The sequence below is a fragment of the Macaca fascicularis genome, chromosome 3 (assembly GCF_037993035.2).
Source record: "Macaca fascicularis isolate 582-1 chromosome 3, T2T-MFA8v1.1".
NCBI lineage: Eukaryota > Metazoa > Chordata > Mammalia > Primates > Cercopithecidae > Macaca > Macaca fascicularis.
In genome coordinates, this window is record NC_088377.1 from 1,154,492 (window position 1) to 1,178,216 (window position 23,725).

The 23,725-nt window shown below is 53.2% G+C and overlaps 1 protein-coding gene across 50 annotated transcripts in view; it reads right to left on the reverse strand.

The window, feature by feature from the left end:
- Positions 1-308: 308 nt before the first annotated feature.
- Positions 309-23,725, reverse strand: part of PCBP3 (poly(rC) binding protein 3) — a 284,015-nt gene continuing 260,598 nt past the window's right edge. For 18 of the 50 annotated variants that reach the window (XM_045389452.3, XM_065541257.2, XM_045389445.3 and 15 more), the window contains 5 exons: positions 14,238-14,316; positions 13,390-13,449; positions 7,374-7,426; positions 2,514-2,683; positions 309-1,097 (listed from right to left, as the gene is read on the reverse strand). In XM_045389452.3, the coding sequence (XP_045245387.1) occupies positions 1,061-1,097; positions 2,514-2,683; positions 7,374-7,426; positions 13,390-13,449; positions 14,238-14,316 (399 nt within the window). In that variant the 3' untranslated portion in view covers positions 309-1,060. Of the gene's footprint in view, positions 1,098-2,513; positions 2,684-5,554; positions 6,514-7,373; positions 7,427-13,389; positions 13,450-14,237; positions 14,317-23,725 lie in introns of those variants that run through there. The other 32 variants (XM_065541260.2, XM_065541258.2, XM_045389436.3 and 29 more) reach the window with 14 other exon arrangements.

Below are 23,725 nucleotides of genomic sequence, written 5' to 3' on the forward strand. Positions count from 1 at the left end.
GGTCACCGGGCACAGCCTCTGGTACCCACGATGGCTGTGGGGGAGTAAGTCTCATGAATAGGAACTGGCATTTTGGTGCCTGGGCAAGAATGGTGTTTTTGTGTTTGTCATTTTAAGTAGTTTTGCCAAAGTACAAATAGAAGTGCTTATGTGTGTTGTGGAAAGGGGGAATGAAATCGTATCTGTGTGTGAGAAGAAACTCAGGCTTCTCTGATAAGCACTGGGCTCAGGGCAATGTCTCCCCAGGGGAAGGACATGCTGGGGCCTGGGTGCATTGGGGGGCACAGAGACGAGCCAGAGCCGGTGAGGAGGGGCCACGACATTTATTGAACTCTGAGGAGCACAGAGGGGCTCCCTGGCGCGTCTGTGCTCTCCAGCCACCCTGGAAGACGCTCAGGGGACCCCGATGCCTTCCCAGCACGCGGCATCTCTGTGGAGGCAGGGCCCCCAGCAGGCTCCGCCCTCCACCCCACTCTTGAGGTCAGAGCCCCAACATCCTCCACAACCCTCCTCTCCTGGTGCTCCCCGTGGGTGGTGCTCCCCGTGGGTGGCAGGAGAGCCACCTCTGATTCCAGCACACAACCTGGGAGAGAAACTCGAGCCCAGATGGCACTGGCTCTGAAGGGAAACTGAGTCAGCACAGCAGGGCTGTGTGAGACAGGAGGGGTCTCAGGCAACAGTTCTGGACAGTTCTGGATGGCGGAGGAGAATAGTAGACAGGAAGTGCTGTCGGAACGCCGACCCAGCTCCTAAGACAGACAGCTACGCTGACACCAAGGAACAATATTTCTAAAATAATGAACACTGCATGCCGGTGCATGGGCAGACTGGAGCGTTGTAAGTCATAAATAACACTGAAGGGGGGCTCAGAGGAGCCTGCAGCCTCTGTGGAGAGTGGCTGTGTGCACGGGTGTGTTTCTCCACGGCATACGTCCTTTTGTTAATTAAGAAAGCCTCTCGATTGGTATCTGTGAGGCAGGGAAGGTGGGCTGTACAGAGTGCGAGCCGGGGCCTTGGGCTCTGGCAGGTGGGTGATGTCGGGGGAGGGTGCTGGGTAGGATTAGAGCGTGCCCATCCCGGTGACCTCGGACGTCAGCCTAGAACAAAGGCAGGAGAGGGAGAGACGGTCACAATGAACATCCTCATCAGTGGGCAGACGTGAGGCTGGGCTGTGTGGCCTCTGTGCTCGCTGGGACAGGCTGTCCCGGTCGGCTCAGAAGTTCTGAGCTGGAGACCACAGCAGAGCACACACGCCTCTTCTCCGCCCTGGTCCCCGCATGCCCGTCACCACGTCAGGTGTGTGAGCCAGCCCTGCATGGGGGCTTGAGGCCTTCCCTGTATGGAGCCTCCCATGCAGCCCTGGGTCTGCCCTTGGGGGTGCACAAGGGCTTCCCAGTCTCACACCTGGCATCTGAGAAGGGGCTTTGGTTGCCACAGGAGTGAGCGTATGTGGGTAAGAGCCATCTGGCCCCAAGCACAGGTCCCAGTGGGGCTGTCAGTGATGTGGTCGGGCAGGTGGGAGCCTCCCTGACCAGCCCCATCCCCGGGCTTGCCCTGGGTTTGCCAACAATGCGCTTTGCTCAGCCTCCCGCCCATGGGCCTGCAGCCACAGGGATGGAAAGAGGCCCAACCTGGCTCTGGATCAAGGCAGAAGCCCAGGGGGGCATCAGTGGGTAAAGTCAGGGGGGCTCCTGGTCCTCTCCAGGCAGCCCCTCACCCACTCACTGAGCGCGCAGATAGCAGAAGGGCCCACACAGGGCTGTGTCCACCCAGAGACCCCTCCCCTTTCCTCCCACAAGCCCAGCTTGGGGCTCTTCCAGGAGGACATCCTTGGGGAGGGAGGAGGGATGTTCCTTACATCAGAGGCGGGGCTGGTGGTGCAGCGTGCCTGGCGGGGGGGCTGGTGGTGTGGTGTGTCGGGCAGGCGTGGGCGCTGGTGGTACGACCTGCCTGGCGGGGCGGCTGGTGGTACAGCCTGCCTGGCAGGGGTGGGGCACTGGCCTGAGGCCAAGTCGGGTATAGTCACAGGGACCCAGGTGGCTTCAGACCCTCCCATGTGCACCAGGGACCCACAGAAGGAAACGGCCTGCTAGAGTCCTTTCCTGCCTTTCCCTACACTTTTCCATGAGGATGAAAAAGGAGGCAAAACAGCAAAGTCCCCAAACATTGGTCTTTCTGGAGAGCTCTGAGTGGACACGAGTCAGGTCTTCCAGCATAGGTTTGGCCGCCTGTCTGGGGCCACGGGAGCACCTGCCTTCCTCTCTAGCCTCTGGGATCATCCCTGGAGACACTTTGGGTGGGAGGTCGGGAGAGTGAGGTGGCCTCATGTCTACATGAAGCCTGTCGCCATCCCATCCTGTCCCCACTATCCGGCCTGGAGCAGAGGGGACAGAGCGGGAGGCAGAGTGTGGCCCAGACCGTGCTTCCTCCTACCCCCGACTGTCCAGGTGATGTAACGCCAGCTGGTGCGTCCCTTTCCGGGCGTCTCTCAGAGGCCCTTGGGAGCTGCTCACCTGGCGTTGATGAGATACTGGGCAAGGCTGATGTTGGCCGGGGTCCCCGTGATGGTGATCTGACGCTCTGATGACCCTTCAGTGGCGTTGGCGATTTTGATCTGAGCTCCAGACATCTGTCGAATTTCATTGATTTTGGTCCCTTGGCGTCCAATTATGCAGCCTATTAGCTAGAAACAAGGACAGGGGGATTTCTTAGAGAAGAGCCCGAGCCAGCCCCTGAAGACTGTGGGCAGTGTGCCCGAGGGGCCTGTGGGACGGGCCGCCAGCCTTGGACTCTGCCCCAAGCCCTGAGTGCAACACCCTGGAGAGGTCCCGCCCACACCTGCCTACAGGTGGTGCCTGATCCAGGCCACCTGCCCGAGGTCAGGCTAAGAGCACCTGTGCCTCTGCTGGCCCCTCTCAGAGCCGCCCTGCTCCCCGCTCCTGTGGGAGGTCCACCAAGCCAAGAGGCCACAGTCACTCGGCCTGGGCGGTCCACACTGGTCACCCCGGGGTCCAGGAGCGACCCACAGGTGGCAGCCAGGGGCTGAGCAGGGAGGCTCTACCACGGCCTGGCGGCGTCTTCTTGGCCGCATCCCAGGGAGACCAGTTCTGCCCAGACAGGCAGCATCACAAATGCTCAAAAAGAAATGTGTGCTTGAAGCCAGAGCAAAACTCACTGCTGCCTAAAACTTAGCTTTTGCTGAACTTAGGTGAAACTCTGAGGCCATTCAGGGGCCTCCTTTCATTCTCCCTTTGGGACCCCTGTTTAAAGATGGAACATAGTAGCCTCTGGCCAAGGCGGTCATCAAGAATGAGGGTGCTCCTTGAAGTAGCTGAGGGAGGAGGGGGGTGTATGGAGCAGCCATGAGGGGCCTCAGGGACAACTCGGGCCCCCAGAGAAGACTGCACAGGAGCCAGTGGCATCTCTCAATGCCCACCACTGGACGGAAGTCCCTTCATGCACACACAGGCCATCGATGAGAGCTCTGGAGCTTGGACAGGAGAGAGAAGCAGCCAGACCTGTGGCAGAGAGAGCCCGAGACTGGAAGGTACCTGGCACAGGGCGCCAGGAGGGCAACTGGGCACACAGGTCCCTGAGGGCCTCAGGCGGAGTCCACTTCCACCTCCCTTGAGGCTGCTAGGCTGTCAGAACGGTGGTGAAATTGAGTGACAGGAGCAGGTTTCTGTCCTTACGCCAGTGAGATGCTGGGTGGAAGGGCTGGGCCAGGCCATGTGGCGGCATGCAGGAGGGACGCACACTTCCAAGCGTGACGGGGCTCAATCTGTGGTGTGAGCAGCAGCTCCATGGTGAGACACAGCTGCCCTGCCAGTCAGCCCCCGTCCCTGAGACCTACGGTGTCTCAACTCTGTTCACCTTAGAGGCCGTCTCTGCTGGTTACTTAGGAAATGACAGCTGTCTTACTAGACTACAGAACCCTCAGTCTTTGCAGACATCTACAGAGACCCCCACTCTAGAGAATCCAGGGCTGCTGGGAGTCCTCTATCTCCTGCTGCATCTCTGGGCTCCACCCACACCTCTCAGGCCCCACCCACATCTCCCAGGCCCCACCCACATCTCCCAAGGCCCCACCCACAGTCCAGCCCTCTCCCTGCTCACACCTGTGTGTGGTGTTCAGTGTGCCCCTGGGGTCAGGAGGGTGGTTTCCTCATCGGCACAAGGCCACATTTACCCGCCTGGCTGCATCCTCCTCCCTGGTGGCAGGGAGATCTGAAGGGCTCATCTCTGATGGGGGCCAGGGACAGCAGCACGGCCGCATGGGGAGGGGGAATGTGGCTGACTCGGCAGCATGACCACAGGTCCCTGTAAGATGCCAACATCCAGGAGGGAGAGCTCCTGGGCTTTCGCACTGCCCCACTTCCTGTACCCCTCCTTGGCCAGCACGCAGCCAGCTTTCCTCCTAGCACTTCATGCACTGGAGTGCGTGGTATCTGCTGAAGTGCACACCACTGAGAGCCTTGTGCACGTATGCTGTTGGATCTCTCCTCAGAGCCTGCTGGAGGAAGTATCTCCCTGCCCCTCCCGCACAAAGTGCCTACCCTTTTCTCTTAACCATCTGCCCGTCTTCTAACTGCCTCACGCCAGCTGTGCCCTGGCACGCATTCCCCTCCTGCTCTCACCCCGCCCTCTCCCTCTGTTCCCTGCGATGTGCTGCTCAGGGTGCCCCTCTCCCCAGGCTCTGGAGGATGCTGCCTTTGCCACAGGCCTTTCCCCTCCTCTGCACACAGCTGTGGGGTCTGAATGCTGATGGGACATCATTGAGCCACCAAGGCATGCCCACCTCACCACAAATGCCAAGGTGAACAGCACTGTGATTTCTGTACCGGCACTCTCTGCCGTGAGAAGGGAATGTGGGGAGGTCGGACCTCCTTCACCTGCCCTGCCCTAGGCTGGCTGGCTCAGTGAAGGGGAAGATGGCTTCTAGGCTGAGCTCTGCAGCCCAAGGGCACCTCCCACCTGGCCCCACCTGCACCTGTGAACCCTGCCAGCAGTTAGCAGACTCCTCGCCTCCTCTCATCCTCGTGTGCCTCCATTACAAATTCAAAGAAGAACGACAGAAATATTCTGAAATAACGTGGCCCTCCTAATCAGATGTCAATGCCAAATTCCACTGGAACTGTGGTGACACCTCCCACTGCAGCCTCTCCTCCTAGAGACCACTGTTGGACACCTTAGATTCCTTTCCCCAGCAGAAGGCCTGGCTGATTCTGCAGCTGAGAACCAGGGAAAGGGGCATGAGCTTTGGTGGGTGGGTGACTGTTGCTTAGGGCAGAGTAGGGGTGACCACAGGCACCACAGTCTGCATGGCCAAGAGCAAGCACTGAAATAGGCATCGAGGGAAGCCCACAGTGACCGTCAGAAAGGGAACCAAAGGCCTGGGGCCCCTGGACTGCCCTGTGTCCCCACTGGCCGTGCTGGGGAGCCTGCGAGTCTCAGGAGTCCCTGCCTCCAAGCAATGTCTTTCTGCAGGAACCCTGAGGCAGCATGATCCAACTGTGACCAAGAGACGGACGTGAACGAGATGACAGGCAAGTTCAGAACAAGCACACCATTTTATTTCTTCCTTTTCTCCAAGAAGGTAGCAGGCAGCCACCACGTGAGGAACATCAGCTTTGGTGCAGCCCAAATACATCCCCCATGAAGTCTGGGGGTGCTGGTGAAAGCCCCTGACAGCGCCATCAACAGCTTTTTCCATGAAGAAGCATGGAAGGCTACGCCCAAATGCACTGGGATAAGAGGAAGCTGCCTTCCTTCTGAGAAGTGGGTCTCTTCCCTAGGAAGATCACCAGGAGGAGGATGGGATGTGAGTGGTGAAGAGCTGGGAAAACCAGCATCCGTCTGTACAAAGGGGACCCCAGGAAACAGGTTGACCAGCTCTCCAAAGATGACTCATCCTCTTAAAGCTCATTCCCGTTTTAAATGAGTGTTTGGATAAGACCAAACCTGGTGTTGGTGAACACGATTCACCAAAGGAGCAAAACCCCACAGAAAAAGCCTGCTGGCTTTACTATCTGGAGGAAAAGACTCAGGAGGATGCCAGAAGCCGCATGCTCAAGGAACCACTGCAGTGAGGGAAAGGGTTGAGGAAAAATCCCCTCTCTCCAAGAATGCAGGGACCAGTTGGCTGTGCCACCCCACACCTGGGCAGATGGCTCTGTGCTGCTGCCTTTCAAGTTGGGCCAACCTTAGAAATCCTCGGGGATGCCAGAAGGCTGGACCACAATGCTGCCTGGAGGGTGAGTGTCCTGAGCTTCTGTTAGCAGACATGGGGACTCTGTCCCTGACCAGCAACTGGGACAGAAGGCCTAGAGTGCACATTGCCACGAGGGGCTCAAATGAGATGGCTCTTCAGGTGGGTGAGTGGCACCAGCCAGACAGCCTCATGATCCGCTCCTCTGGTGACCCTGCTCTCTTCTGCCTCTTTTTCTCCCGCTCCACTGTCCATCTTCCACACACAGGACTGGTGATCTCCCTGAACTGCCAAATCTGTGCTTCCTATGGTCAGTTTGTATGAAAGGAAGGAACAGGGCTTAGAATTCCTGCCCAGCAGGTGTAAAGGGGGGCAGAACAGTGAAGGTTCCCAAAATCCACAGCTCTAGGGCAGAAAAGGCTGCTGGACGCTCGAGCTATAAGTGGGGCAGCCATCTCCACAGCCCACACAGGGACTCTGCTTGCTGCTCTGGCAGCTATCCCTCAAGGACATATGGCCCATGCCCTACCTGGTCTCTCAGTTTGTGGATAAGTCAAGCATTCAGAGAATAGTCCTCACTATCCTCAGGACCCATGCTTACTCTGGGGAGGACTGAGTGTGTTGAGGGGAGCTCGTAAGGCCACATCCTCAGGTATGCTTAAGGCATGAACAGACTGAGGGGTGCTAGAAGAAATCTAGACAAGTCTGTGACATCCAACCAACTTCAGGTCTGTTGGAGCCAACTCATGGAGAATCCCAAACCTCCTAAGGGGCCAGGGCCCATGGAGATAATACTGCGGGTGGGTCCACTCTAGAGCATTCCTGGGCCACCTTGTTCTTCAAGGTTTGACCCATACCAGGGCAGTGCCTCCACAGCAACATGGGTTCTCAGCCCAACTCTCATCTGACTACTGATTAATATCTGAAGTCCCCTTTAGCCTGCTGCTTGTTCAACATATTAGGGATACAAAAGCACACAACTTTTTATGGGCATTAAACCCACTTTAAAAAGGAAAGGAGGGAGAACACAGATCAAACAGTGGGGTTGGGGTGGTGAAGGCATCACCAAGCAGTGGGTCCCTCTGCACAAAGGACAGCAGAGCTGACAGCCACTTGTGCCTAGTGTTTCCACCCAGGGACAGGCGGGTACGGGGGGCATACTCACATCATTGGGAATGGTGAGCTCATGAGTGCTGGCCGGTGGGCTGGCGTCCAGACCTGGGCATACCAAGGGGACATGGTTAGGCTGGTGGAACGCTGCTAACAGTCACACCCCAGTGCCCCCACTCTCCTGGTTCAAGTGAGACAGGGCTGTAGAGCTGGCCCAAGTGTGAGGGTCAGCACAGCCCAGAGGGTGAGGAGCCTGTGAGCTTTCGGTCCGAAACTGCCACCCAACTTCCTTAGTCCCAACTTCTCTCAAAAGAAGGAAAGAGAGACTTAAGCAGGACATTTTTTTTTTTTTTTTCATTTTGTGCACAGTGTGACTTCACTCCCCTGTCATGTTTGTATGCTCTCTTGTGACACCTTGGAAGGCCACCCTGGTGGGCCCCCGGCTGAAGGGCAGGGCCACCCAGCATGTCTCAGGGTCTCTGTGCAGCACCCAGGGCACAGGCCATGCTGGTCACACTGATGCTGAGTGCCCATTTTCCCTTAGTTCTCAGGAGACCCCACTGGTTCTGAGGCCCACACCACTCTACCCAACAGTGCCCCACCTCCCTGTGATACCCTCTGGCCTGCTGCATGGGACAGCAGATGGCAGAGCACACAAAGTTGCCTCTCATTCCGATTCTGATGTAACTCTGTCCAGAGGCCCCTGCACATAGCCTGGCTCAGACAGCTCAGGCCCACCAGGCAGTTCTTCCAAATTGGAGCAAGGAGATTCAATAGCATCACTGAGCCAAAAAAGAAGTGCTAGGGCCAATGAAAAGCTGCATATTTCTATATAGATATCTTTCTTTGTTGAAGAATGACAATATGGGTCTAACTGATCATCAAGCCTGAGCTTTTATATTTACAAATCTCCACTTAGTACCATCAGATAAAAGACAACCTCTCAGAGTCCAAGTCCAAGATTTGCTCTTGCTTGGAGGCTGCAAGCCTCATGAGTGTTGGCACAGGAGGGGCGGGGCCAGAGGCCTGCTGTGCTCTTCATGCTCAGCATTTCCATTTCCTGGACAAGTGGCGGCTCCAACCTGCAAGTCTAACGCTGACACTCTGCTCTTCCCCTTGCAGGCCCCACATGGTTCTTATGACTCGGATTCTGCAGCTCAGCCTGGGCCCTGGAAACCGCAGGATCCACCCCTCCTAACCATCACAGGCCCGGCTGATGTACCTTCAGAATACCCCAGACTGGGAAGCCCTCCTCCCACCCACATGCTCCCCTGTTGCTGGTTCCTGCCTCTGCTGTGCCCCTTAGCCTAGGTTCCAGACAGACCAGAGGGCTCCCCAAAATGCATGTCCAATGGCAGTAGACTCCCAATGAGCTCCTACTTCCTCACAGCGCCTCCTGTGTCCCCCAACTCCATGTTAAAGCCACACAGCTCCTGTTCTTTCCCACCACCTCTGCCCTGCCCCCCGTCCCTGCCAGCCACACCCCCCCTGGGCCCTGGGTGGGGCAGTCTGTCTACAATGCCACCTCTCATCTTGTCTTATGGTACTGACACCCCCAACCAGAGGATCCTCTCACTGTGACCAGCCAGTCTCCCTGGCAAGGAGTGACCCCACAGGGTAGATGCAGTCCTGTGGGGCCGTCCAGCACAGGAGGGGATCAATTGGTGCTGAATGAACCAATTCATCTCTAATTCTCCATTATTTTTCTTTTACACATATAAGCCTAGAGTTTCTGTTCTTTATATTCTTTTAATAAAGATACTTTCAAAACAACACTTATTTGATTATTCAACTACCTACACACATTCCATAAACAGTGATATTTAAAATGTCACTTAAAAGATTTCCTTGGTCCTGCCTGAATCCTAGACAGGAATTCCCGAACAAAGTAGACCTTAGATGAACAGAGAGCAGTGAGCCAGACCTGTTGAACTTGGGATATTTTGATTGAAGGGAGGAAAGTATGGGAAATCTTCCTAGGAGGGCACTAAAGTTAAGCAAATAATATAAAGAAATGTCTGCATAACCAGGACATTCATCTCAGGACAGCGTGGCCAATGTGTTCATTCATCTCAGGACGGCATAGACCAGGTGTTCATCCCTCTCAGGAGAGCATGGCTGATGTGTTCATTCATCTCAAGAGAGTACGGCCAATGTGTTCACCCACAGCATGGCCCAGGTGTTCATCCATCTAAGGACAGCATGGCCCAGTTGTTCATTCATCTCAGGACAGGATGGCCAGTGTGTTTCATCCATCTCAAGATAGCATGGCCAATATGTTCATTCATCTCAGGATGGCATGGCTGATGTGTTCATTCATCTCAGGATGGCATGGACCAGGTGTCCATCCATCTCAGGACGGCATGACTGATGTGTTCATCCATCTCAGGACAGCAAGGCCCAGGTGTTCATTCATCTCAAGACAGCATGGCTGATGTGTTCATTCATCTCAGGATGGCATGGCCGATGTGTTCATTCATCTGAGGATCGCATGGCTGATGTGTTCATCCATCTCATGATGGCAAGGCCCAGGTGTTCATCCCTCTCAGGACAGCATGACCAATGTGTTCATTCATCTCAAGACAGCATGGCCAATGTGTTCATCCACAGCATGGCCCAGGTGTTCATCCCTCTCAGGACAGCATGGCCCAGGTGTTCATTCATCTCAGGACAGCATGGCCGATGTGTTCATCCATCTCAAGACAGCATGGCCAATGTGTTCATTCATCTCAGGATGGCATGGCTAATGTGTTCATTCGTCTCAAGACAGCATGGCCAATGTGTTCATTCATCTCAAGACAGCATGGCTGATGTGTTCATTCATCTCAGGACAGTATGGCCGATGTGTTCATTCATCTCAGGATGGCATGGCTGATGTGTTCATCCAACTCAGGACAGCAAGGCCCAGGTGTTCATCCATCTCAGGACAGCATGGCCAATGTGTTCATTCATCTCAGGATGGCATGGCCGATGTGTTCATTCATCTCAGGACGGCATGGCCCAGGTGTTCATTCATCTCAGGACGGCATGGCCCAGGTGTTTGGTCATCTCAGGACGGCATGGCCGATGTGTTCATTCATCTCAGGACAGCATGACCGTTGTGTTCATTAATCTCAGGACGGCATGGCTGATGTGTTCATTCATCTCAGGACGCCATGGACCAGGTGTCCATCCCTCTCAGGAGAGCATGGCTGATGTGTTCATTCATCTCAAGAGAGCATGGCCAATGTGTTCACCCACAGCATGGCCCAGGTGTTCATCCATCTAAGGACAGCATGGCCCAGGTGTTCATTCATCTCAGGACAGCATGGCCAGTGTGTTTCATCCATCTCAAGACAGCATGGCCAATGTGTTCATTCATCTCAGGATGTCATGGCTGATGTGCTCATTCATCTCAGGATGGCATGGACCAGGTGTCCATCCATCTCAGGATGGCATGACTGATGTGTTCATCCATCTCAGGACAGCAAGGCCCAGGTGTTCATTCATCTCAAGACAGCATGGCCGATGTGTTCATTCATCTCAGGAGGGCATGGCCGATGTGTTCATTCATCTCAGGATGCCATGGACCAGGTGTCCATCCATCTCAGGACGGCATGGCTGATGTGTTCATCCATCTCAGGATGGCAAGGCCCAGGTGTTCATCCCTCTCAGGACGGCATGACCGATCTGTTCATTCATCTCAAGACAGCATGGCCAATGTGTTCATCCACAGCATGGGCCAGGTGTTCATTCATCTCAGGACAGCATGGCCCAGGTGTTCATTCATCTCAGGGCAGCACAGCCGATGTGTTAATCCATCTCAAGACAGTATGGCCAATGTGTTCATTCATCTCAGGATGTCATGGCTGATGTGTTCATTCATCTCAGGACGGCATGGCCAATGTGTTCATTCACCTCAAGACAGCATGGCCGATGTGTTCATTCATCTCAGAATGGCATGGCCCAGGTGTTCACTCATCTCAGGACAGTATGGCCAATGTGTTCATTCATCACAGGATGGCATGGCTGCTGTGTTCATTCATCACAGGATGGCACGGCTGATGTGTTCATCCAACTCAGGACAGCAAGGCCCAGGTGTTCATCCATCTCAGGACAGCATGGCTGACGTATTCATTCATTCATCTCAGGACAGCATGGCCAATGTGTAAATTCATCTCAGGATGGCATGGCCGATGTGTTCATTCATCTCAGGACAGCATGGCCCAGGTGTTTGTTTATCTCAGGATGGCATGGCCGATGTGTTCGTTCATCTCAGGACAGCATGACCGTTGTGTTCATTAATCTCAGGACGGCATGGCCAGTGTGTTCATTCATCTCAGGACGGCATGGACCAGGTGTTCACCCATCTCAGGACAGCATAGCGGATGTGTTCATTCATTTCAGGACGGCATGGCCCAGGTTGTTCATTCATCTCAGGACAGCATGACTGTTAAGTTCATTCATTTCAGGACGGCATGGCCCAGGTTGTTCATTCATCTCAGGACAGCATGACTGTTAAGTTCATTCATTTCAGGACGGCAAGGCCCAGGTGTTCATCCCTCTCAGGACAGCATGGCTGATGTGTTCATCCATCTCAGGATGGCAAGGCCCAGGTGTTCATCCATCTCAGGACAGCATGACCGATGTGTTCATTAATCTCAGGACGGCATGGCCAGTGTGTTCATTCATCTCAGGACGGCAAGGCCTAGGTGTTCATCCCTCTCAGGACAGCATGACCGATGTGTTCATTCATCTCAGGACGGCAAGGCCTAGGTGTTCATCCCTCTCAGGACAGCATGGCTGATGTGTTCATTCATCTCAAGAGAGCATGGCCAATGTGTTCATCCACAGCATGGCCCAGGTTTTCATCCCTCTCAGGACACCGTGGCCCAGGTGTTCATTCATCTCAGGACAGCATGGCCGATGTGTTCATCTATCTCAGGACAACAAGGCCGATGTGTTCATCCATCTCAAGACAGCATGGCCAACGTGTTCATTCATCTCAGGATGGCATGGCCCAGGTGTTCATTCATCTCAGGACAGCATGGCTGATCTGTTCATTCATCTCAGGATGGCATGGACCAGATGTCCATCCATCTCAGGACGGCATGGCTGATTTGTTCATCCATCTCAGGACGGCAAGGCCCAGGTGTTCATCCATCTCAGGACAGCACAGCCGATGTGTTCATTCATTTTAGGATGGCATGGCCCAGGTGTTCATTCATCTCAGGACAGCATGACGGTTGGGTTCATTCATCTCCGGACGGCATGACCAATGTGTTCATTCATCTCAGGATGGCATGGCCCAGATGAGTCTGTTTCTTATGAAGATGATGACATTCCAGATACCAGTGTAAAGGAGGCTGCCCCAACCTGCTGCCCAAGCCCACGCTGGAAGTCTCCTGGCCTCAGCATTCAAAAAGGCCACAAACACCTCCCATTGCTGCCCACTCAGTTTAACCCTGCTGTGGCTGGCATGTGTGTGCACTGCAGTCCCCAGGGCCTTGGTGAGGGGAGGGTCATCACAGGACACCTGCCTGGCCACCAGGAAGCCACTGTGGCACCGGCCACGTGCACATGGAGCCATGAGGTGTTGCGTGTGTGTGGCATCTTCCTCATGGGCACCTAGGAACCCGCTAAGCCCCAGGCAAACAACTGTGTCTGTTTCATGGCCTCGGTCACCAAATCTACAAATCTATGTGCTACCCCACAGTATCTGAGGAATGAACATTTTAATGCAAGTCGGGAGGGGTGCAGGCAAATCCAGCACAGACTGATCTTCCTCCTTAAGGGTTTGCTCATAGTCCTAAAAAACCCACTTCCAAAGCGCACCATGGTGAGAACTCCATTTCCTGCTCCCATGGCCAACTCTTGTTGCTGGGGTGCTTTGCTCTGAGCACCTCAGGCCCCACCATCCAGCCACAGTGGCAGCATGGCACCACCCATGCCCTTGGCAGCGCCTGAGGCTGGTCCACAGCCTCCCATGAAAGATGTAAACTGCTGCAGCTGTAGGGCCCCCACACCTCCTCCCGCTGGGGCTCTGCTCTGCCGCCCTGGCCTGCTCTCCTGTCAGTGTGGCTTTGTGTTACCTGATGACTGGCCCATCAGATTTTGAGCTTCTTCGGAGGAGTGTAAAGGCAGCTTTTCTCCTGGAGAGCAAAGAAGAGACAGGTTTAATGTTTTGCCCTCAAGGAGATAAGCAGGGTCCCTTCAACTAGGGAAGCTCAAAATATGACTGGCGCACGCACCGGCGCTCTCTCCGGCCACGGCCACAGGCATGGTACTGCCTCTGTGGGGAGGGACACCCAACTGCCAGGCACGCCAGGGGGAGGGGGGTTAGCCACAGGCATGGCACTGCCTCTGTGGGGAGGGACACCCAACTGCCAGGCATGCCAGGGGCAGGATGGGCTTGCCACGCATGGCCACCCTTGATGGCCTCATGACAGCGACTGGGCTGGGGCTGACTCAGGCCACTGCTCTCCTGGGGCAGGGCTGGGTGCCACCTTGGGATACGCAGTGGCTTCCTGCAGAATAGCATCCACGTCTGCTATGCTCTCGTTCCTGGAGAGAAAAGCCTCCAGGGCGGCCCAACGGGTACGCTCAGCAGGAGGGGCCACCCAGGACAGACTGTGGGCAGCACAGGGCACTGTCCAGCAAGTGCAGACCCTCGGTGCGCAGACATCTCTTCACAAGTAAGGCTATGGCAAGGCCAGCTGTAAGGTGAACTAGCTCCCCACAGTGGGAGCGAGACCCACATCCCGCCCCTGCCCTGTCCCCAGTCCCGGTCCCAGCAAGCCTGCTGCATGTGAACCCTGCACTACCGGCACTCACAACTCCAACTGCACCTGTTCTACACGCTGCACCGAATAACACAGCTCAGAAAGAGAAAGTCCCCAGGTGAGAAGAGAAGGAGGTGAGAAAAGGGCTGGGTACGTACCGGGGAAAGCGGGGTTGGTCTGTCCGAGGGGAGGAAAGGGGGTTTGCTGCATGGCCAACTGGTGGAGCTTGGTCAACTGCTGGGGTAGGAGGGACATGAGAGCTAAGAAGGTTATTGTCATCGAGTACAAGTCACACCAAATTAAAACGGCAGTAACAGAACTTTGCACAGATAGATAGAAAGAGGGCCATGCGGACACATGGCAGACGCAAGAGAACGCAAGGACTTGGCCTGGGGGAAGCCAATGGAGCCCAGGCTATGAGCAGGCCAATGCCCGGCGTGCAGAGAGCAGCACTGGAAGTTGCTGTCTTCTCTCCCTGGCTTCCTGGCAGCTCCAGCCTGGACTGGCCCAGCCTCCCTCTCACTGGCTGGTATGGACAGGAGGCTGGGGCCAGTGGGCCACGGAGTGTCTGGGGGAGTCCAGGAGCCACAGAGGAAACCCAACTGTGCTTCTAGGCGATTCAAGGCCAAGTCACTAGTCACTAAAGTCCGACTAGCCCCTGTGGGATCCTAGAGGCACGAGTTTGCACACCTCACCCCGGTCTCACCCTGTGCTAGGCCTGGCCCAATCCCCTCCCCTGCAGGGCCTTGCTTTACCCATGAGGCGACCTGGGGTGAGGGGAGCACCCAAGGGGCCACACACCTGCCTTTTAGTCACCTCCAAGAGTGTCTCACCTTCCCTGGGATTACAGAACACTAGCACTAGAAGGTTCTGTGGAGGGTATGAGGGACACCTAGGGCCCTCAGCTGGGAGCTGCCTGTGCCCCTGGCCCCTGCAGGCTGCCCCCAGCCCTTCTCCTCCCATCCTCAGGCCACAAGACTTTTCAAGGGGGCTTTGATGCCATTTTTAAAGTTATTTTACCTGAGCCTCATTTCTTTTTTTTTTTTTTTTTTGAGACGGAGTCTGGCTCTGTCGCCCAGGCTGGAGTGCAGTGGCTGGATCTCAGCTCACTGCAAGCTCCGCCTCCCGGGTTTGCGCCATTCTCCTGCCTCAGCCTCCCGAGTAGCTGGGACTACAGGCGCCCGCCACCTCGCCCGGCTATTTTTTTTGTATTTTTTAGTAGAGACGGGGTTTCACTGTGTTAGCCAGGATGGTCTCGATCTCCTGACCTCGTGTTCTGCCCGTCTCGGCCTCCCAAAGTGCTGGGATTATAGGCTTGAGCCACCGCGCCCGGCCGACCCTCATTTCTTAAATAAAAACTAAAAATAGCAGAAGATAACGGTATGTGGCAAGGTGAGACTCAAAATTCTTCCACCCTTTGGAGAGCCAAGGGCTGCTCAGCAGAGGGCATGGGGCTCCTCAGGCCTGGCTCTCCCATCAAGGATGGGTGCTACAGGGGGTGTCCTGGGGCTCAGGAGGGCACCGGGCAAAGCTCCTCTGTGGTGCTGGCAGGCAGGGGAGGCGGCACATTCGGGGAGGGCACCACCTCCCCAGCATTTTCCCTTCAGAACATTCAGCCCAAACGCATCCCAGTGTGGCTGTGTGTGGACTCCTGCGACCCACAGCCAGGCAGGCAGCTCAGCTTCCTCACTGCACAGGGTGTGGGTGGCAGAACCTGCCACAGAGGCCACCAGTGCTTGGGGGTGTGGGCGCTCGGAGCAGAGCTGCTGTCCCCATGTGAGAAGGCCGGCTGCTGAGCACCTGACCAGACCCCCATGCTTGCCCTGGCCACCCCTGGAACCTGGGTTCCCTGACACCAGGGAGCAGTCAGGAAGGCGGCGACTGTGGTCCCAGCACCTTCCCAGCTGCGCACTCCTGGGTGGGTGTGCACTTGGCCTCCCAGGAGCAGGGAGTCCTCCCCTAAGAGTTCACCCAGAGTCAAAGTAAAGGCCCCTTCCTCAGTACCTAGTACCCTGGGAGGATGGGGGGCTGCTCCCCAGTCCTGCCCCTCCCCAACGCCTGGCCTTGCAGCCAGGTGCTGGGCTGGGGGGCAGGGCAGGCCTGGCAGGAGGGGGCCGTCTGGTGGGCTGCAGCCCGTCTGGCCTCTTCTTGCTCCCACAGGATAGGGTCTGGTCCCCATGGCAAGCCCGTGGCCTCTGGCGCACCTCTGTGTTCAGTGGAGAGCCACGAGATTGTAGGGTGTTTGTCGCCGCAGCCTGACTTTGCTCCCTGAGCACCTGCCATTGCAGACACATCTGGTGAGTACTTACACCGGGACAGTCTACCTCCTGGAGAGACGTGAGGCCCTGCAGGGACAGCAGGAAGAAGCAGGCATATCTGGGGTCCTAGTGAAGGCGCCCCACCTGGACAGGGCACGTCAGGAAAGACTGCAGGTGTCCCAGGCCGGGTAGGAGGACTGCAGGCAAGATCGCCCATGGTGGGGTGAGACACTCCTGGTGAATTCATCCAGTCATCGGACGCTGGATGGCACAGATGGGATCCACAAACCCCTGACTCCCAGTGGGGCTCAGGAGCTGCCCTGTGGCCAGGGAATGGGGTACAGGGGAGGGGCACCCCCTGGGCTCTACAGGGGTTGGAGTCAGCTCCAAGATGGCCCAGCCGGTTGCTGTGGCGATAGAAGGCCTGGTGTCTCCAGGCCTCAGTTCCTTGAACTATAAAGTGAGGGAATGGATGTGAGTGAGCAGCAACTGTGGCTGTGGATGACAAAAAAGTCTCCCAATATGTTTTTGGCTTTTTACGAAGAAATGACCACACTAGCAAATAAATCTCTCTCCTCCCCACCTACAAATGTAGGGGACGTCCTAGGGAGGTCTGGACTAGCACAGGGCGGTGCTCGGGGAGCATCTGTGGAGAGGATGGGCAGGTGCTCACCCTAGCTCTGCCCAGGATCAGTCAAGCCACTGCACCTCCTTTGGACTCAATTTCCACATTTTTTAAAGGAGAGAACAGGACTAAGTGCCAAGGGGCCTTCCACTTTTTGAGAAGATTCTGCCCTGTAAAAAAATGAGACTTTTGGTTCTCACCAGTACCTCCAAATCACTGAGAGGAAAGGGGAAGAAAGTCAGGTAGGCAGGCGACAGGAAGGGAGGGAGGGAGAGGAGGGCAGGAGGGGAGGAAGTAGGGGGAGAGGGAGGGAGGGAACGGAGGGGAGGGAGGGAGAGGAAGGCAGGAGGGGAGGGAGGGAGAAGAGGGGAGGGAGAGGAGGGCGGGGGAGGAAGTAGGGGGAGAGGGAGAGGGAGAGGAGGGGAGGGAGGGAGAGGAAGGCAGGAGGGGAGGGAGGGAGAGGAGGGGAAGGAGGAGAGGGAGAGGGAGGGAGAGGAGGGAGAGGAGGGAGAGGGAGGGAGAGGAGGGAGGGAGAGGAGGGAGGGAGAGGAGGGCAGGAGGGTGGGCAGGGGAAATATCCCATTACTGATGTTTCTCTGTAAACTGTCTTTTCTACTTCACATTGTCTCAGAATGTAACACACAGACAACTACTAAAATTGCAACCATTTGTTAAGATGCAACTCAATGAATTAACACAAAACAAATGCACCCATGCAACTATCACTCAGGCCAAGAAACAGGTCCCCGCCACGGTGGTTCTAACCTGCATTCTATTTCATTTCCAGCAAAATGCCTGTTTCTGTCATTCGTCCATTTTTCTTATTGCTTGATTTTTGTTGACTTCCCAAGAGCACCCAGCATTTCAGATGCCAGCCTGTCTGTCATTCCTGCTGCACAGATCTTCTCCCCTCTCTCCCATGGTGTCTTATAAGAAACAGTATTCTAACATTTAATATAGTTGAACTCACCGGTATTTTCCTTTATGGTCTGTGCTTACATTTTAAGAAATCCTCCCCTGACATGAGAATCGGACATTCTTCTATATTTTCTCCTAAAACTGCTCAATTTTTCTGTCTTGTGTTGGAGTTCTTGACACATGGGAAATGATTTTTGTTTATGGCAGGAAATAAAGATCAATTTCCCCACATAGTTGACCCACTGTCCTGGCACTGTGTGGGCCATCTGCCCTTTCTGCTCTTGTGGGCAGCTTTGTTCCGTCCAAGTATCGTGGATGGCTTCCTTCCTGTGTGAGGGATCCTGGACTCTCAGGTCTCATCCAGTCTACTTGTCTCCCACTGCACCAAAACCACACAGTCTGACATAGTCATCTCCGATGATCACAGTGCCTCCTTCTGGACACCTCCTGCAGGACCTGCCTGAGGCTGTTTTACAGCTAATTTTTTTTAGATAATTAGAAGGAATACACTAAAATAATGATAAAAAGCATAGTAATACACAAACCAGTAAAGCAGCTGTTTATCAGCGTATGAAGAATGATGAGCTATGCTTAACAGCAGGTGCTAGATAGCTGGCAGCTCAGTGGCTTTGCACTAGCAGCACACATGGGGGTAACGTGCTGCAATCTCAGGTCAGCTGCAAGGTCTCCAGGCAACAGTAATTTCTCAGTTTTACTATACTCTCATGGGGTCACCATCATCTATGTGGTCTGATGCTGGCTGAACTGTCATGTGGTACATGACTGTAATTGCTTTGTGCTAAGACAGTGTGGACGATACAATTCCAATTTTTGAAAGATGATGAGATATGCTTTATGGTCTGGTACGTGATCAGGTTTTGTAAATGTCTCCATGAATTCTACAGTTGTGGGGGTGTAGTGTTCAAGGTACGTCAGTTATGTCAGGATCACGGATAGTTCTGTTGATGTCTTCTTCACACTTGTCTACTTGACCTATCACTCATGGAAAGAGAGGTGTGCCAAGTTTTTGCTATAATGTCTGTCAAATTCTCTATGTTTTGTCAATTATTTTCTTTACATATTTTAAAGCTATGTTTTAGGCATGCATAAATTTTGAAATATCTTCTTGTGAGCTGACTTTTCTATCAACATGTAATGATTAAAGTTTTTCTCTTAAAGTCTTGTTTTTTTCCCCTACTGATGTTAATATTGGTACACCAGTTAATTTTGTTGCCTATTCCTTAGCCTTTTTCCATTCTTTCATTTTTTTCTGGGTCCTTATGCTTTAAGTGTATCTCTTGAAAGAAAAAAAAACAACAAAATTATTTTGCTTGTTGGTTTGCCTATTTGTTCAGTTTAAAAATACAGTCTGGCAGCCTTTGCTTCTTAACTGGAATTTCATAATTTTACTTTGATCACCATCATCCACATGTTTAGACTAATTTTTGACACTTGTTTTCTAATTGTCCTGCTTTTCCAGGGTTTCTTTTTGATTTCACTCCTTTTCTTCTTTTGGATTAATAATTTCCCCCTCACTTGTTTCCCGTCCTGTCACAGAGGTTACGTATCGGACTCCTTTGTTGTTAGTGGCCATTGAAATTTTAACATGTGCGTTGAGAGTCTACACTCAGTGTCTTCACCCTGCAGTGGAATGAGACAGAGACCTGCGGATGTTCACATCTCCTCGCGCACACCTGATCTTACATGTACTGTTTGTATCCACTCGACTGTTCCGGGTGTTCGCATCTCCTCACGCACACCTGATCTTACGTGTGTTTTTACCCACTCGACTGCTGCGGGTGTTCGCATCTCCTCGCGCACATCTGATCTTATGTGTACTGTTTCTACCCACTCCACTGTTGTATCAATCCTGTGAATCAGGTAAAGGCATCAGTGAGTTCACAGATGATGTATGTTTACCAAATGTGCACACTTTTCTTTGCATTTCCAGCCTTCCTTCTGGGACAATTTTCCTTCTTCCCACAGGGTATCCATCAGAAGATCATGTGCTGGGGCCTGCTGGTCAGATCAGTTTGTCTACAAATGGCTACATGTAGGTCCTTGGAAGATCCTCCCTTGAGATGGAATTTTATGCTGACAACTATTTTCTTTGATTATACCAACATCTGCTGGCTTCTAAAGTTACTGATGAGAAGTCACCAAATTTCTCACTGTTGTTCCTCTGTCATATTTTCTCTGATTACTTTTAAGATTTGATTTTGGTCTTTGGTGTTATATAGTCTGGCTTCAATATTTCTAAGATGGATTTCTCTTTGTTTATTCTGTTTGGGAATTGTTGGGGTTTCTGAATATGAGGATGGTTTCTAATTTTGGAAGGTTTTCTTGGTGTCTCTTGGAATTTTCTCTCTTCATTCCATGTCTCCCCTGGGCTTCCAACTGGATGCATGTTCTTCCTTCTCAGGCCTCCTGACCAGTATTTCTCAGACCTCCACGGGCCAGTGAGTCGCCCGAGGATCCTGTAAAAACGCAAGCCCTTGCCCTTCTGAGAAAGGCAAGCTGGGAGGAACAGTGTGTGAGAGCCGTGCCACTGGGGCCCTGCAGAGGATGGGGTGTTCCAAGAAAGGGAAGATGGAACTCCAGCCAACAGTGAGGGTTGCCTGGGCCTTTTGTTTCATGAGGAGTGGCTGCAGTAGCACAGCTCTGACAGCAGGTGGGGCCATGGGCAAGTCTCTGCACCACTTGCAGCCGCAGGGTCTTGGAAGGTGTCAGGCTTCAGAGCAAGAGAGGCTGGACCTCTCAGCAGGTGCCCAGGGCACGCGGCACTGACTACTCTCTCTCTACAGTGAGGGGGCCCCTCACCCACCTCCCTACAGGGTTCTAGAGGGAGACACAGAACAAGTGGGAGGAGAAAGCACTCTGCAACAATCTGTCCAAATCTCTGCAGGTACACGAGATTGTCACGAGAGTCCACGTGCGCTCTTCATGTGTCCAGGGAAAATGCATGGCACCAACAGAGTCCCGGGGATTGCACAGCTGGGATGAAGGGCTGCACCCAGCAACAGATCTGGCCATGCCTCCTATCCCTGGGTTCCTCTTACGACGACATGTTTCTACAATTTCCCCACGACTCTTTCACTGAAGAACCAGCTTCTTAGCAGATACTGGTGTCCACTTGATTCCCAGCATTGCTGCACATCTGCTGCTCATTTCAGCTGCCTGGGCGGCTGTGCCAAGCCCTCCCATTCCCTGGCTCCTTAGCTCTGGCCAAGGCACCTCTCAGAGCTTCCACTTGCTTGTATGTGGAACTGGCCCCACGGTCCCGAGATCTGCTTCACAGGGTTGGTGCAAGGCTCATCTAAAATAGCCTACATGGCAAATTCTTCGTCAACTCTAACATGTTTTTATCTTTGCTTGTTTTCAAAATCCCCTTTAAATGATGGGGACGTTAAGTAAGGGAGTGGTTAGGAGACCTGGAAGACTAGAAATAAAGATTCGTATATATGATGGTATTTTTTCTTTTTTGAGATAGAGTTTTGCTCTGTCACCCAGGCTGGAGTGCGGTGGAGCAATCTCTGCTCACTACAGTCTCGACCTCCGGGGCTCAGGTAACCGCCCCATCTCAGCCTCCTGAGTAGCTGGGCCTACAGGTGTGTGCCACCACAACCAGCTAATTTTTGTATTTTTTTGTAGAGATGGGGTCTTGCTCTTTTGTCCAAGCTGGTCTCGAACTCCTGGGCTCAAGCAATCCTCCCATCTTGGCCTCTCAAAGTGCTGGGATCACAGGAGACAGTTACTGTACCTGGCCTACGAGGGTATTTTTGAAGTTCACTCATTTCTTCCAGAAAAACCAGTTCCTTCCTGGTGTAACTTCCCTGCTGTAATTAAAGGTGCAGATGTGCTGGGTGAGAGTCAAGCGGTCTGTCCAGGCGTGGGCGCTCTGGGCTCTGCTCTGAGGTCCCAGGTCTCAGGTGCTGTTTCTCTTTCTCGTTTCTGAAACTGCACTTGGCCTGACCCAGGCAGGACACACAGAGTCATATGGATATCCTCCAGGGCTGACGAGTGGCCACACTGGAGAGCCTGACTGCAGTCCTCCAAAGTCCTTCCCCCTGTAGCGTGGCTTTGAGCCTCTTCAAAACCTGCACATCCAGAGCACAATAAGCCTCGAGGAGCATGTGGGTACAACGATGTACGTGGCATGCGAGGAGCTGGAGAAAAGTGGGCAAAGGCAGATCAGTGCCAATTACTCCTTTTTTTTTTTTTTTTGAAATGGGGTCTCACTCTCTGGCCCAGGCTGGAGTGCAGTGGGATGATCTTGGCTCACTGCAACCTCCACCTCCCGGGCTCAAGCAATCCTCTCGCCTCAGTCTCCCGAGTAGTTGGGACTACAAGCGTGTGCCACCACATCGGGCTAAATTTTTTTGTAGTTTTGTTAGAGACGGGGTCTTGCCATGTTGGCCAGGCTTGTCTCAAACTCCTGAGCTCAAGTGATCCACCTGCCTCAGCCTCCCAAAGGGCTGGGATTACGGGCTTGAGCCACCACACCCAGCCTAAGCCACCATGCCTAGCCCCAATGATTCTTAAATAAAAACAAGCTAAAAACACTTTTTAAATTGGGCACAGAAAACACATGCATATTTTAGTTTTACATAAAGAAAGACTCAAATCTAAGGAATGTATTATCTTACGCTTGATGTTTCTTATTCATGGGCCCACATGTCCAGGTCAAATATCACATTGCTAAAAAATGACTCTAGTATCTGTCCATAAGCCGCCACTGTGGTATAAATAAACTTTGTATTCAATTATATTATAAATTAAAACTATATATTCTATAATTATATTGATATTGTAAGAAATTGAAGCTTTAAAGATTTCTACTAAATACCAAGCTCAGATAAAAATTGCTTCCTGTTACATATGTCACTAAATAATCATTTTATTTTTGTGTTTAATGAATTATTAAGTGATTGTCCAAGTCTTCAATTTTACGTGCCTGCAACAAAAGCACTATGGAAGCTTCCAGTCTTCTATTAATGCTCTGCAAATCTCACGACACAGATGTAGAAACAGAATGTCTTCCACAGAGAGCTATTTCACAGGAGAGAACCAAGTGCTTTAGTCCACTCCTGCTGCTATGACAAAATGCCTTAGACTGGGCAATTCAGAAACAGCATAAATGTGTCTCACAGTTACGGGGCTGGAAACTGGAGATCAAAGTGCTGGCTGGTTGGGTGTATAGGAAGGGCCCAGTCTCTGCTTTCAATATGGTGCCTGAACGCTCTTGTCCTCACATGGCAGGAGGGATGGAGGGGAGGCCACTCTCTGAAGCCTCTGTTATCTGAAGCCTCTGTTATAGGGACCAATGCTGTTCACGAGGGTGGAGCTCTCATGACCCAATCACTCCCCAGCCCTGGGACCCCCCACCCTCTAATACCATCATCTTGGTGATTAGGTTCCAACACAGAAATTGTGGAAGAACAGACACATTTAAACCATAGCACCAGGTATCTCAAATCATTACCATATGCACTGAGGCAGTTCACTTAACAGTTAGTTATACATTAGTTTAAACTAATTTGAAACAATCTGCACAACTACCCATTTATAAGAGACACTGAGACAGTCACATGAGAAAGAGCAAAGTCACCGATCGATGTAAATGCCAATAACCACACATCAGGGTCCTGCGGTCCCACCGTGTGCACACAGCCACAGCCTCTGAGAATTTCAGACCATAAGCATTCTGGCTCAGACGGGTGCTCAGCCAAAGGCCGCGGTGAGAACGTTTGGCTCTGTGGCCACAGGAAACCCTTAAGGTGTCACCAGAGGGTCCCTGCAGGTCTGATCATCCAACTTCAGGGTTACTGTCTGGGGAAAGACAAAC